General features: G+C 40.7%; 1 protein-coding gene across 2 annotated transcripts; it reads right to left on the bottom strand.

Annotated features, from left to right (window-relative positions):
- Nucleotides 1–6,819: 6,819 nt before the first annotated feature.
- Nucleotides 6,820–14,620, bottom strand: fbxl5 (F-box and leucine-rich repeat protein 5). 2 transcript variants are annotated; one of them, XM_040129325.1, is made up of 11 exons: nt 14,455–14,620; nt 13,510–13,725; nt 12,451–12,546; nt 12,042–12,237; nt 10,817–11,020; nt 10,515–10,640; nt 9,410–9,564; nt 9,209–9,291; nt 8,293–9,027; nt 7,580–7,728; nt 6,820–7,117 (listed from the first exon to the last, which is right to left on the bottom strand). In XM_040129325.1, the coding sequence occupies exons 1-11, from the start codon at nt 14,536–14,538 to the stop codon at nt 7,041–7,043; spliced, it is 2,121 nt and encodes a 706-aa protein (XP_039985259.1). In that variant the 5' UTR covers nt 14,539–14,620; the 3' UTR covers nt 6,820–7,040. The 2 variants fall into 2 exon arrangements, with proteins under 2 accessions (XP_039985259.1, XP_039985260.1); XM_040129326.1 differs by having other exon boundaries at nt 10,835–11,020.
- Nucleotides 14,621–14,868: the final 248 nt, after the last annotated feature.

The following is a 14,868-nucleotide window of genomic DNA, read 5'->3' as shown; positions in this document are numbered from 1 at the left end:
CAGATGTGCACAAGATGGAGGTCAATGAGTCCATGGTTGCTATGTTTGTCTCCCGGTGCATAATTTTCATATCATCATTTAAACACGAACAAAACCTCAAACGCTTAAGAAAAGTTTTTCTCAAGTTTCCCTCGACGATGGCAATTCATCTCAAGGAGTCACTGCTGCCCCATGCTCCACCCGCAGATACTGGAAGACATCTTCACACGTCTCCACCGACAGCCTCCAAAGAGCCATCCTACACCAGTGGCTTCTTCAGATTTAAACTTTGTCTCTGTACTACAGGAACCATAACCTCCACCTACAGCCTCTGCCAGCAACCATCGTGTGCCGCCTCCACTTGCAGATTCTGGCAGTGAGCTGAAGCCGGACCCTCCTGCGGCACAGTTTCAGCGCCTTGCTCGATCCTCCATTTGAAGGCGCTTTTTACAGTCGCCTTCAAATGTAAACTCTGCCTCCATGCTACAGCAACCATTTGCTGCCCTAGCCTCCACCTGCAGACTGCTGCACACACATGCCCCACCTACAGCCTCTTCCAGCCAAATTCCACCGGCGCTATTGCTTCAAAGTCCGAAAACAACCTTTTTCCATTTGTAACGTCTGAAAAACCTCCATCTACAGCCTCTGCTAGCAACCTGTAGCTGCCGCCTCCACCTGCAGATTCTGTGGTCCTAGCCCATCCCCAGGCTCTACCTGCAAAAGCTGGCACCTGCAGCCCCACCCTCCATCTTCCTCTGACAGTCAGATGCAGACTCATCCTCCATCTAAAGCCTTCGGTAGCCACGATATGCCAGTGTTCCTGTAGACTTCAAACAGATGGCAACCAGATGCCACTCCGGTCTTTGGCATCCAACCTCGTGGTGCAATATTCAACGAAGACCAGCACCAGGTAGCTTTACTTTTCTCACACTTTACCCCTGTTGTTTTTTTAACTTCAGGTCACCTTGTTCTTTTGGGCAACATCCTTTCACCTACTTCTAAATAAAGATTTTCACTCGGTGTATTGTGATGTGACTCGTCTTTCTCAGGTAATCTCCTCGTTGGCGTTCACATTCAAAAATGAGAGGATCAGCGTCGTGTTTTGTAAAAGACACCATCTACAACCCAGTGCTCACCGACGGATTACCTCCAGCGGAATGAGAGTGTTTTCAGCTGTGTGCCAGGGAAGAAGATTGGTGGTAAGACTGAGATTCATGTACAAATGACTTTTTCCCTGTCAGCCAGAAGGATAGAACCCTTTTTGGCTGGGCGCCAACAACGGGGCCAGCACTTGAAACATGAATGTCAATGACTTACTGACTGGGTGAGTGATTGGATGATAAAGTTACACCATTGGACAGCCGAATGCAGTGTGACTGAGTTCTTACATCACACCATTGGTCGGCCAGCCAAGTCTTGGAGTTTCCCCATTGGCCGTTGCTCTTTCAAAATTAATTTGCGCAAGCATTTTCTATTGTATCATCTGGGGGGCATTTAAAGGGCAGAGTTGCCAATTTAGAGCCATTGTTGCTAGATTCACCGACTTTTCAGACCCTTTTAGTGACTTTTCTTCACAAAAGCTCCTAGTGACAAAACTAGCGACTTTCTGGACAAACCTTAGCTACTTTCTGTAGAAGAGAGTCGCCAGTATTGCCCTGCGAATGTGAGGTCAGGCTTTCCCTCCGCAGGCAAACCTCTATGTGTCTTATTCAGTAGACCGCACAGCAGCTGACACAGATGTGAATGAGCTTCTAACTTTCTCTGAGTGATCATTTTACAAGTAAATACAGCTGAAATCACGGGACTGCCATTGTCATTAACTGATGTGTATGGTGATTTTTATCAGACGTTGTTATAAGATCAGGATTTGAGCAGTCCAGAGCTTGGAAAGGGCTTGGAAGTGACTGCTGGTTAACTTTCAGTCACTATCTCATTCTTGTTCCATTGTCTGACAACAGAAACAGAAAGACATGTAAATGAGAACAGCTTTATTGGAAATTTGGCTGTTATAAATTACTGTATATGTGAGAACAGAGAGTACGATAGAAGCAAACAGCCATATACTAGATTTTGACCTTGTCTTGTTTTACTTATCTTTGCTTCGATTGGAGTTGGATTGAAGTGGTACAGAACTTAAGAAATACTGAAAAGGAACTAAACTACATGTGAGAGGAATAATAACACAGTTACAGTCTTTAACTTGTTATGTTTCGCATCACTTCAGGCAGATCTTGATGCCATGTGAAAACGTAGGTTGAAGAGCACGGCTCAGGGATACACTCAGCATGGTGAATATAACCTTTCAGATAACATGCAAGCTACCTTACTGTTTAAAATGTGCAACGTCTTATTCTTCTCACAGGCATTTCTGTATGTTGCGTGAAGGAAGAGCGCAAAGCCTTCAACATGAACCTACATCACTGGGAAAACTGAACTGTGATGCTGAGCCTCATCTACCATCTTACTCTTCTTCCTCCCACCAGGCTTTGCACTCCAGGTAGCATGGATCCGGCTGATGTAAAGCAGGACGTGAAAGGTGTCTCAGTGTCTAGACAAGCATTTTCAGTTGATCTGAGGTGTCTTATGCATGTTATAAATGATCAAGCCAGTAGAAGTCATCACTTGAAGACAGGAATGTTATACATCCATGTAACAGAACATTTTAGAATGATGTCTGACGATGGAAATGATGGAAACTCTTTTAAGGAAAGGACAGACCTCATATGTCAGAAAGTCTGGAACCATTTTGAATGTAAATAACCCTTCAACTGACCCTGGGTGCAGTAAGGTTTTTTTTTTTTTAATTTTTAATTTATGATATTTTATTACAACACACTTTCTTTGCGGATTTGTAAGACCCTACTGGACTTCACTGAGATCAAAATCTATCAAGAGATGATCAACCGTGACAACAGTTCAGAAAGTTTACCCTCATTTCCTTAATACTGGAGGCTTCTTCATGTTCCTGTCCTCACACCTAAACCCTATCTGAGAAGAAGCCCATGCCAGCAAGCCCAGCCTTTAACTGTGCCCTGTCTGTTATGCCCCAAGGGAATCACACTTTTTATGGAAATAACTGAAGTGATTGAATGATGTCTGCTCTCTTGATTGTGCATATTACAACTGTGAGGGTGGTTATGAACCAATCAACAAGCTTTCTGGGAGTCTCTGGAAGACAAAAGACGTCCGTCCATCTCAGTTCCACCAGTTTCTGCCCAAGCAGACTGAAGGAGGTCTGAAAGATCCAGAGATGCTCCACCTGAGCCTGTAGTACCTTTGCACTGTTGAATAAAGTCCATCAATCGCTGCTACATCAGATCAATCATTATAATCCACAGGAATTAACATAAAATAGGTATCTTAATATCTAAGATCTTGGTGGATTTGTGTCATTTTGAATACTACTCTTCTAATCTTTTGTCCTTTTTATTTCGGTTTGCCAGCAGATGTCTTTACTTTATAGTCCGGTACAACTTTGTAATAGGTCACCCTTTATAAAGGGTTTATAGGCATTATTTAATGGATTAGAAATACAAATTTCCTCTCAATTTCTGATAAGTCATTATGTTTGCAGTTAGAAATGTTAGTAAGTCATTATTAACACAACCTTCTCACTTTCTAGTAAACCATCAAGTCTGCAGATATAAATGTCAGTAAATCAGTAATTTCTAATAATCCATCAGCAAAAATTCATCAACTGCAATCATAACTGTTAAAATCATTAATCACAGATTCTTATAGTAATCCATTAATTTTACCGTTGTAAATGTTAATAAGTTGTTTATAAATGGATTGTGATACAGATGTTCTGCAGCTCCTCTCCAGAAGGTAAGTCGTAGATAGTCGGTTGGAGGAGTCTTCCTGATGAATTAAATACTTAAGCGTCACGCTGGAGGAAAATGTTCCACAACCTGGCAATTCAAAAGTTGTTCTTATCAATGGCGTATAGACGATCAATAACACATACTCATCCCTGAGAAAAGCACACCTAGTGTTTTTTTTTCCTGTGTTAGAGCAGCACAGATGGCATCAGTGACACATATTACACTTGATTATCATATCTCATTTATCGTCATTTTTCTTTTAAATTGCAGTTTGTTATTGAATTCACCAAAAGAGTTTGGATTGGGCTGACTGACAAAGAGGAGGAGGGTGTCTGGGAAAACTCTGACCACAAGGTATCATAAACCAAACAAAGAGTCATGTTAGCGAGCCTCTTAGCATTCTGACATTTGCTCATTAGCACTAAACACAAAGAACAGCTGAGGCTGATGGGAATGGCCAGGTATTTGGTTATAAACCAAAGTATAGGACAAATTCTAATTTTGACCTGATGATGGCGCTGGATGAAAGGTCAGGATCACCAGAATGATTATAATGAATCCTCTGGGGACCATGATTGTTTGTACAACATTTCATAGCAGTCCATCGAATAGTTTTCAATAATTTTTTTAGGGGCAAAAACTAACTTAAATCTCAAAAAACCTTAGAAAAACCAGTAAAGCAGAATGTTTCAACTGGTATAGTTAAATGAGGCTAAGTTTAGGTAACAGTGTCCAGATTATGACTGAATTCTAACCGGTGTTGAACATCGTGGCTGCACTACTGACCCGAATGCTTGTTAATACCAGCGACTGATCTTGGAGGTTAAGTGTGTATTTTGAAGACCCCAGAGTGTTCATCGAGTGGCCGATGCAGTGGATCACATCTATTTCCCAACATCACAGACGGTCAACTGAGTGAAGAGAAAACCTTTTTTGCAGTCTCGGTGTGTGACAACACTGTGCTGTATCAATAAAAACCACTGCAGGTCCACTGCACCATAACATCAACATCAATAATCATTGACTTATACATTAACTGAAACGTTTTCAATATCTGCAGTTTAAGAAACCCTACCGCCATTGATTCCTTTCTTTACCCAAATTTTACAGTAACAATCTAAGATATAAAAATTGTGAGCAGCATATTTACAAATCACAATAATGAAGTCTGTTGTTTTTGTCGATTGTGTACCTCAGACAGTTTTTATTGATGTGTCATGTAGGTGTGTTTGAAGTTAACAGCTTTACCCACCGAGAATAGTTTAATGGCATCCCTTATGAAATGGGGGATGAAAGTCAGGCTGAAAATGGCGTGTTTGCTGCCACCTAGTATTGGCATTGATGTAATATTGCTGAGTGCCATCTAATCCTGCCTCCTGTTTAAACCATTTCCCTGTCTTTTTGTGTGGTCGTTTATCAAGGACACAAAAACATTGAGCAGAAGTAAAAGAACTTCAAGAAGTGACCGAGACTGACAAATATGTATCTGCAGATGGGACTTCAAATGATCCTTTCCGCTGAGCTGGTCCTGTGCAGTGCAACAGGTTGGACTGGCTCTGTGAGGTTAAGTGCAGTCGGCAATGACACAGCGTGGACACTTAACAAGTAGAGGTCAGGGAACAGTGACTTTTCTGCCTTGCCCACGTCTTCTCTATTGTGTTGCCTCTGACTGGCTGCTTGTTACCGTGGCCCCGACAAAGGGCAAAGCACTTACAAGCACATGCAAAAGTGCATGAGCTAAGCACACAGCCAAGACAAAGCAGGAGCGTCTTAGGGACAACTCTGTGAATGTCCCAGAGTGGCCCAGTCAGAGTTCTGATTTGAACCCAAACGAACATCTCTGGAGAGACCTGAAAACGACTCTCCACCGACGGTCCCCATCCAACCTGACAGAGCTTGATAGGATCTGCAGAGAAGAATGGCAGAAAATCCCCAGATCCCCAGGTGTGCAAAGCTTGTCGCATCATACCCAAGAAGACTCAAGGCTGTAATCGCTCCCAAAGGTGCTTCAAATAAGTACTGAGCAAAGGGTGCGTGTGATATTTCAATTTGTCTTTAATAAATTTGCAAAAAATTCTAAAATTCTGCTTTCACTTTGTCAGTATGGGGTATTGAGTGTAGATTGATGAGGGAAAATTAATTTGAAAAATTTTAGCATAAGACTGATATGTATTTTTTTTTTTAAAACGTGATGGAGTCATACTTTCTGAATGCACTATACCAAGAGACAGGCAGCCTGTGAAACATGGTTTGCTCGTGAATGCAAAGGACTAAGACAAATGGTGCCAGGGCTTTAAATTCCAATCTGTTGAAAAAAAAAATAAAAAACTATGTAGAATTATTACAGTAATACTCATCGATGGCAACCATTGACCTGGCTTAATTCCTCTGTTAGAAATTATGCAGCAATCCAGAGCGTTACCATTACATTGAATGCCAGACATCTTATCAAAGTATGACGATGTGTTTATGACAATACTGGCAAAGACTGTTCGAGACAAAGGCCCATAAACTCCCGAAATGCTTGGTGGAAAACCTTTTGTAGAAACCTGTTTTTCTTTAACACAGTAAAACGTCAGCCTCTTAACATGGTAAATGTGTTAATTATCCTAGATAATTATCCCACGTACGCTGTTGTTACAAGATAATCAGTGCTGATTGCTTCATGTTTTGGCTCATGGGTGTATATGTAGATCAACATGACACCTGTTCACAAAAGTCAGCATCCATCTAAGACGAGGCAGTGATTTGTTCACTCCCGTTTAATTTTCCACATCACCCTTTCCATTGAATGACAAAGCTTGTTTAAGGTAAAAACAAGATTAAAACACTTTGACGCTACAGTTGGCCAGTTAACACTATGCTGATTGTAATTAAACAAGGAGAAGCAGACTCACATAAATCAGTATAGTTTTAGTGAAAAAAAGTAAAATACTTTAACTACAGAAAACACTAAGTTCTTGGTGTTTGTTTCTCTAGTTTTTACTGTTTCAAAAGCAAAAAATGAACCAGGATGTACATTTGCAGATGCTTCAAATCTTTTATCACCCCTTAATGTTTTCTTTTTCTAAAGGATTGTTTCCATTTATTACAGATGGAAATGGAAATAAAAGGAGCAAGGTTACAGTTTCATCCAGAAACATTTTTAAGTGACACAAAATACAGCAAATGGTATTCCCAGGATAAAGTGCAATAAAAAGGAGACGTGACATTTTAGGAGAGTGTTGCTTGGCAGGGTCACTCTCCAGAGCGACAGCAGGCTCTGAAGCCACACTGCAGGTTCTGGCAGCCGCTGGCCGTGTCTGCGTGAGGACCTGGAGAGACAAACCACACAGTTGGTGGTCATCTACTGAACTGCATGCCATAGCACAAGTGAAAAAGCCTTTCCACACCCTCATCTACAACATTCAAATTAATTTTAAATGATCATATATTAAATAAATAGACTGTACGCTACACAGCTGGTTGCATAAAGTTTTGACAGTGAAAACTGAAGGCTTCATACTGGCTACTGTAATGCCTACTTACCTTCCACCTCAGCAGCTTCGGTTACTTACACTAGGACACATGCTATGCGAGTGGGGTTAGTAATATTTGTTACAGTTGCCACATAGTGTAACAGGTCTACTCACAAATAATTTCTATTCACTACGACATTTTCATATACAGTTAAAAATCAACACAGGCCTTTGTCTAAACCCCTTACTAGATCATGAGCATGTACGATTTTGTGTTTCGGACGAAAAAAAGACCCCTGACAATTTCACTTGTGTTACCGTTGATGTTGTCGCAGTAATAGAAGTGTTCATCATTGAGGGAAGGACAGGCTGACACCAACTCCTGCAGCCCCACCTCAGTGATGAAGAGGCAGCCAGACAAGTTGAGATGCTCCAGGACAGGAAGCCCTCCACGCTGAGACAGAGCCCTGAAACAAACGCAGTGCAATGCAACCTCATTACAGGTACAACAACGTGCATACCAACAGTGGGAACAACTAGATGAAGGAGGGCAGTACTGTTGACTATACCTAATCTAATGTACAAAGCCTCTCTCCCTAATAATCTGAATTAAGGTAATAACTGATGTAAACATAACTTGATGAGCATTTATACTTCTCCTTTTTATGTAGCCTTTTGAATGACAGTCACACTGGATCTCGATCAAACTGTTAGTGAGAATGGTGCTTGCGCAAATGACAACACTCACACAAGTTATTACACCATCTTCTGTTTTCGGCTGGCACTGACATTAACTACACTTGCCACTAAAATGGTGCTTTCAAACTGCATCAGTGCTGGCTGACCATGTCAAATTTTACAGCTGATCACATATGACTCATTTATCTCACTGCAACACATCTGTTTCTGAAGATAGTAACCTCCAAATAAGCTAATGTACACCCACATTAGTTCAGGAAATCATGCCATTTCAAGTATAAAGGGAGTATGTTCTTTAGCTTGATTGAAAAACAGCATCGCATGATCTTTACCTCAAGCCCAAATCAGTGACTTGATAACATCCAGAGAGACTGAGAAATCTCAGTGAGCGTTTTGCCTCTGACTTGTAAGTCCTGTTTTCAGGCTCCAGACACTGCAGGCCCCCAAATGAGGAGCATTTAGTCCGAAATTCTGCAGTGAGGTTTCTGGTGGTGCCTGACTTGCACTGGGGCCCACCAAAAGTCCTGAGGGCCATGTCACTATTGCAGCAGGTGGAGTGACCACAGAACATGTCGCCAGACATGGCAAACTGCTGATGTAAATAGGAGGCATTTGAGCCAGTCCTGTGCCCGCGCCTCCTGCGCCTCCTGCAGCAACACGAGCCTCCCGCAAGCTGTGTCTCAACAAAGCTTTCCCCATCAGGAAGAGACATCCCACCATGACGGCTCCACTCTGCAGCATCTTCAATATCAGCAAGGTCTGAGGAGTCCAGTACCCACACTTGTGTGGGCGTGCAGGCAGCGCCCCAATGGCCAGTCCCCTGCTTGAAAATGATGGCCTGCCGCTTCCGTCCCACTGGATGTAGGTTTCTCTCATCCATGATTGTGATGGGTACTGGGGAGCTTTTAAGAAGTTTGGCTCGCCGGTCTAAACGCTTGTCGAAGCAGGTGGAGGACATGAGGTCGCCGAGCCCAACAGACAGTTTCTTCAGGGTGTGATCAGTGATCTTCTCACACCCCGACAAATCCAGGTGCTCTAGAGAGAGACAAGCTCCAAGAGATGACCAGCTGTGAGAGGGAGGATAGAAGGAATATGGTGGTGAATACTGAGTTCGTAAAAAAATTTTTTTTGACCAGGACTAGCCCCTACGCAAATTTTAAACTAAGCAACTTAATCTTTTCAATGGTAGCCATTGTGCATAATCAGAAATCTGTAATGTTACTTCTGTAATTGTTTTTTAATATTTACCTGTCAAATGCAAAATCTGTAACATTAGTCTGGGTCAGATCCAGATGAGTAATATTGGGGCAGAGACTGAGGATTTGACGGACCTGGAAAAGGACAAAAATATAGTCAACATTAATTTTCACAAGATAAATCTGTCTAACAAGCTTCATAATTTGGTGCTGGCCAATTACATCGTAAAAATAAAGATTTTGCACTACGTACCATTTTACTCGAGACTGTAGAACTGTATGCCAGAACAATTGACTTGACAGATGGACCCACAGCTGGCAGAAGGTTCTGGATAATCCCATTCAGAAGCCTCTTTTCTCGCTGAGCAGTGCTAATTGCCAGGAAGCCCACTGTATGGCCCGACACATCTGACAAGACAATGAACAATAACATGGATGACTACATGGACATGCAACCTGAGGCGCCCCCTAAAAAAGCATTCTTAAACCAAAGCAATGTTTGAAAACAACCTCCTACAACCTGAGGGTTTTCTAAGAAACTCGACAGAATTGTCGATGTTTACTAAAACCTTTATTTCTCAGCCTCTGAAGCAGATAGAAACATGAAATAAAAACATTTGAGGGCTTAAAACTTGTAAATTCTAAATTATTACTTTTGCCCTAATGTTCATCAACATTTAAAAAACAAAAAACAAAACAAAACAAAAAAAAAACACGCTTATGGTGCATCCAGCTCTCAAGGGAGAAGCTATACATACACAGATATACACGCATGTGTTGCGTCCGGTCTTTATGGGATAGGGGCAGCACCTTTGTGACTTTAGTGCAAACTCATAAATGACAAATAAAGAGCCTGGAAGAGCATGTGGGCATATATGGAATGCCTTGTTTGAGGATCTTGGGCAAACACATTTAGATTTTATTAAGCTATGGTTTTATTACCCTGTATCAATAGGATAGCCAATCAGAACTATTGTGCACTCTTTTTGAACTAGAAATGTCAAAACCAGAGGAAGACTTCGCAGACTATTTTAGACTCCCACTCTGCATTAGATTTTGTAACACTGACCTCTTTTACAGTTACCAGTGTAAACAAATACTTAACTGTGTTATATTGCAGAGTATTAAAAACAGTGCTCTGTGTTTTTAAAATGGCACACACTGATCATTTAATAGTTTGCCAAAGGCAAGATAAATGGGTTCGAAACTATCAATAGCACATCCCAAATTACACCTTTTTGGCAGCTTCTGTCTGAAAAGGTCATTATATACTGCAAGTGCTACATTAAAACTAGTTGTACAACATATTTTAAAATACTGTTTTAGCCATTAACAGAGGTCTGAAGACAAAACCTCACCAGACTCATCAACATCAGCATCCTCATCCCATTCCTGATAGGCCCGACCCTCATTCTGTCGACTCTTCACCCACTCGTCATCTGGTTCCTGGTCAAGATCCCCAGGAGGGCCGCTGTAATAATCACCTACATTAGAGAAACACAAACATTTATTAGCAGTGCACCATCATCACCATTCATTGATACTTCAATGAATGCAATTAAGTATTTGCTCATGTAAGGCAATTGCCAAACAAATGAGATTCTAAATTGCAGGGAAAATTAAGTTAATTAAACAATACTTTGGTCCTTTCGGTATTCACCATCTTTCAGCAGCCTACCTCTGGCCCAGTGCACAGGGTAGAGGTGCCTCCACAAAGAGCCGGTCTTAGCTAGCTCTGACCAAGAGCTGCACACTTGGCTACAGCGACACAGATCTTCAGGGCCCAAATAATGGAACAGCCTCAGCATAATTTCTGTAGGGAGCTGGGAGATGTGGGTTGAAGAATCCTTTTTCTTTTCCAGTTCTGAGGAAGAGCAAAAAGGTCTTCGGCTTGTAACTAAAATACCACAATTATGAAATGCACCTTTTACAAATGTAATCCACTTTCAAGACAATTTATCCTTTCATGAGTCTAATGACATAAAATAGTTCAATATTTTACTGCTTACACATAGGACTTTTTCAAGGAATACATTTTACAGTATGAAAAGCACAGGAATAAATAATAAAAATGAAGTGACTAAATTCCATTGAGCGGCCTCAGTTTCAGGTTCTTAGTACTATGCATGCTGGCTCACTGTCATGGCCTACTGGATACTTGAATAGAACGAATCATGGTTAATGTCATTAGTAAGACCTGTGTTTTTACGCAAAGTTTACAATGTATACTGGGAAAGAGATTATTTCACTGCATGTTCTAGACGATACTGGTGGACTGCTTTCATTTTCATTTTTATAAAGAGCCATTTTTAATAAGTTGGGCTATTTTTTTAAAATGACCAAAATATTACAAATGCCCATCACAAATAACAAGAGCCCAAAGTGATATCTTCAAATTTAGACTAACTCCAATAAAAAAACTCCAAGGGATTAAGAAAAAAAAGACAACAGATCTTCCCATTTTGAAAAGCAGCACTTTTGGTATTTTTACTTGATAAAATATTGATTGAGCGTCAAAAATGTCATTAATTGTCCATGCCACAAAACTGTTTGCATTGGTTAGACAAACTTTTCTATGTACCTACATTTGAAAAATGTACAGACTTGTGGCTTTCCTCTTCGGGGCCATCTATACACAGACAAACTGGGAGAACGAGTCATTCATTTACCAGCTGAGACCAGTGCATGGAATACTTGAACTAAACTTGACACAGCAATGGCAATGAACACTGATGATACTGACAACTGGAGATAGTGCTCCACTTAAGGATTGTATATGCAAGAACCTCAAATCAGGTATGAGTAATTTTTAAGCATTTCTTCATGATCCTGATGACTACCAGTTTGACAAAAAAATGTTAACATTTGAGAATATAATCACTAACCATAATCTGTCTTCTCGTGATCAGCATATTTAAAGGCTTTTTGCAGCTCCTCTGCCTGGCTCCACAAAGTGAAGCCCTTCAGCACCTCCGCGGCACAGTCCCATTGCTGCTGGCTGCAGTGTTGTGCTATCACCTGTTTCTTGATGTCCTTGAGCTCCTCATAGGTGAAGTACTTCATAAGCATAGGCTGAAACACCTGCAAAGAATCTTCTTAGTTTACAACCAGCCTGAAACAGTGCATTTTTTCTGGGTATGGAAGAAAACTTTTAAAATAAGTTTCCATACATGTATTTTCTGTTTTTACCTTTGTTGTTTATGTAAACAATTTAGTCTTACCCATTCATTGAGAAATTAGTTAAATAAAAGATGTTTATATTAAAAAACTTAAAGAAATTTGAACATCTTATACCTCTTCTTCTTCCTTCATGTGGGGCAGAAAGTCCTGTGTGAAAGCATCTAGTCTCTCCTTCAGCTGCTGGGCATAGTTAAGCTGCTCATATTCACTCTAAAAACACATAACAATTATTGACATATGCAATCCCTTACAGAACAGGGCGGTGCAGACTTTTTTAAAATCCCTTTTACAAAATCTAGTATTTCACTCTTTTCGCAACTTAATTACCAAATGTGTGCTCACCCACATTTTGCAGTAGCTGGATTATTAAACATGGAAATTATGTTGTATAACCTTTTCAGACCTAATATTCTTAACTGTCTCTTTAACAACTAAGGAAAAATTCAATATAAAGTCACCCAGTTATTAAAATAATTTCAGCACAGTATTATTTATTAGGAGAAATATATTTTCCTTTAGACAGAATGCAAGATCCCAGTCCAAAGCAGAAGAATGCTCCTTTCTGTCTGATAAACTGACTGGGGCAGAGCGGAAGTTGAGATTTATACAATTGCATCATTCTGGAGTGCCCATTTTTTGGTTTGTCCGTCGCTTGAGAGAGAACAATAACTCTTGTCTCCTATTACGCAGATCACAAAAACCACCCTCCCTCTATTATACAGTTCAGCCTACTTCTTTCCACATTTGGCCACTTTCTTACTAAATAAAATCTCAAATTGTAACCCCATAGAACTGTGACAAAAACTTTGTTTTATCTAATTTTATGTAATTGGATGCTACAATTTTTCAAATACCTTTGATAAAAATTAAATTTTACAGAGACAGTATAATTTACTGTCTTAAAATTATGATGTATACATGAAAAATAACACTTCTGATGACATTGTTGTTACTGCAATCTTTGTGTGACTAACGTAACAGTTCTTCTAATGACTGTGTGTTACCCCACCATTTAGCAACTAGTATCAGCTGAGCTCCGCAGAACTCATATGATTTCACCTTAAGTAAAGCCTAGTAGTTTTTCTGCTGAGCCATTTATTTCAGAAGGTGCAACAGGTGCAATCTAGGGCCATGGCAATACACTATTTTTTAAAAATAAAAATGCATATCTACCTTAACGCTGTGCAGTCCTTTCTCAAAGAGGGACAACATCTCGGAAAGTTTGTTGTCAGAGTGCACATTGTACACAGTGCAGCAGCGCTGTTGCAACAGGCCGATAATGTACTCGTTCTCAATTTGTTCATGCATCTTGAACTCCTTAAAGGTGGCGCACAGGGACTGAAGAAATGAGCGAAAATCATTGTTGTTGGAGAAGTTGGTTTTCGACAGCTGTGAAAAAACAAACAAACTGTCAGCCATTTATAACAAATTGTTATGTCATTTGTGTTTATATCAAGGTTCGGGTGATAAATATAATCATTAACACTTCTGCTGGTGGCGTTAGATCACAATAAATGGTAGTTCCTGAGTAAACCCATAAACGACAGCTGCCGTAACTTTATAGCAGGGAACGTAAACTAACAATACAGCAGTGCGTGCATTATCTGGTGTAGCTAAATGGGGTTATCTGGCATGCAACTTTAAGCCTAAAGACCATCATTTTTACAGGCAGCCTGGAAATTCTCAATATTTTAGCTGTAACACCGCTTGTGGGTAGATTAGAACCTGCGTTGTGATACTTAAAGCATATTGCATAACAAGCTATCCTGTAAGTTATTTAAGCTAGCTAAAGCACTTAGCAAGCTTTGGCTGGGTAGAGGATGGGTTATTTAAAGTTTAACAACCCAATACATGCCCGAAAGTGCTGGCTGAGTAAACACCTCTATGTAACGCTAACTTCACGTTCATAAGTCTAACCATGGAGCTACCAAACGGCCCGAATGTAGTCGTGAGACAATCATCCAATAGTTGTATCTGCTCCGGCTGACTCAATCCTGAATGCTACAGACACAAGCTAGCTCGTGTGTTAGCTGGCGTTCACTCGTCCGTTGGCCATACCCCGTAATATATTTCATTCGTAAAACTCCAAATGAACAACCGCAAATTATTTGTACACACCTTCTCGCAGTATAAGCCCACGAGCTGCTTCATTCGCCAGTGCGGGCCAGTGAAAACGTCCACCTCGTCCGGAAAGGGAGCCATCTTCACACAGAGCCTCAGTGCGTCATCTGAACACAGTCTGCGACACACTCAGACGGCGAGGCGTGTGCGAGCGACTCATGTGACCACACGTTATAAATAAGGGGCTTGTTTATCCAAGGGCCAACAGAACAAGCACTAATCTGGGATAAGTGTTGGAATAAAAATGATCGAAATTTCACCGTAACTGGAGGGGACATACGCTCCCACCTGAGCAAACATGTTTTGAAACGCTTTATAAAACACACCAATTGACATAGTTAGATTTTCTATAGTTACATAAGTTACATAGATCTTTGTATTTTAACTTAATACTAGGTGAGAAGCGAGTGA

The sequence above is a fragment of the Xiphias gladius genome, chromosome 6 (genome assembly GCF_016859285.1).
Source record: "Xiphias gladius isolate SHS-SW01 ecotype Sanya breed wild chromosome 6, ASM1685928v1, whole genome shotgun sequence".
In the NCBI taxonomy this organism is placed as follows: domain Eukaryota; kingdom Metazoa; phylum Chordata; class Actinopteri; order Istiophoriformes; family Xiphiidae; genus Xiphias; species Xiphias gladius.
The sequence above is the reverse complement of the archived record's forward strand: the minus strand, read 5'-3'. Positions and strand labels throughout refer to the sequence as shown.

Bases quoted from the DNA above. Each gene is read 5' to 3' on its own strand.
- fbxl5 (XM_040129325.1), bottom strand. From the start codon at position 14,538: ATGGCTCCCTTTCCGGACGAGGTGGACGTTTTCACTGGCCCGCACTGG. The intron at 12,547-13,509 runs GTAGATATGCAT...ATGTGTTTTTAG, and splicing joins AAGGACTGCACAGCGTTAAG to AGTGAATATGAGCAGCTTAA. The intron at 9,028-9,208 runs GTAAATATTAAA...TCCCTCTCACAG, and splicing joins ACAGATTTTGCATTTGACAG to CTGGTCATCTCTTGGAGCTT.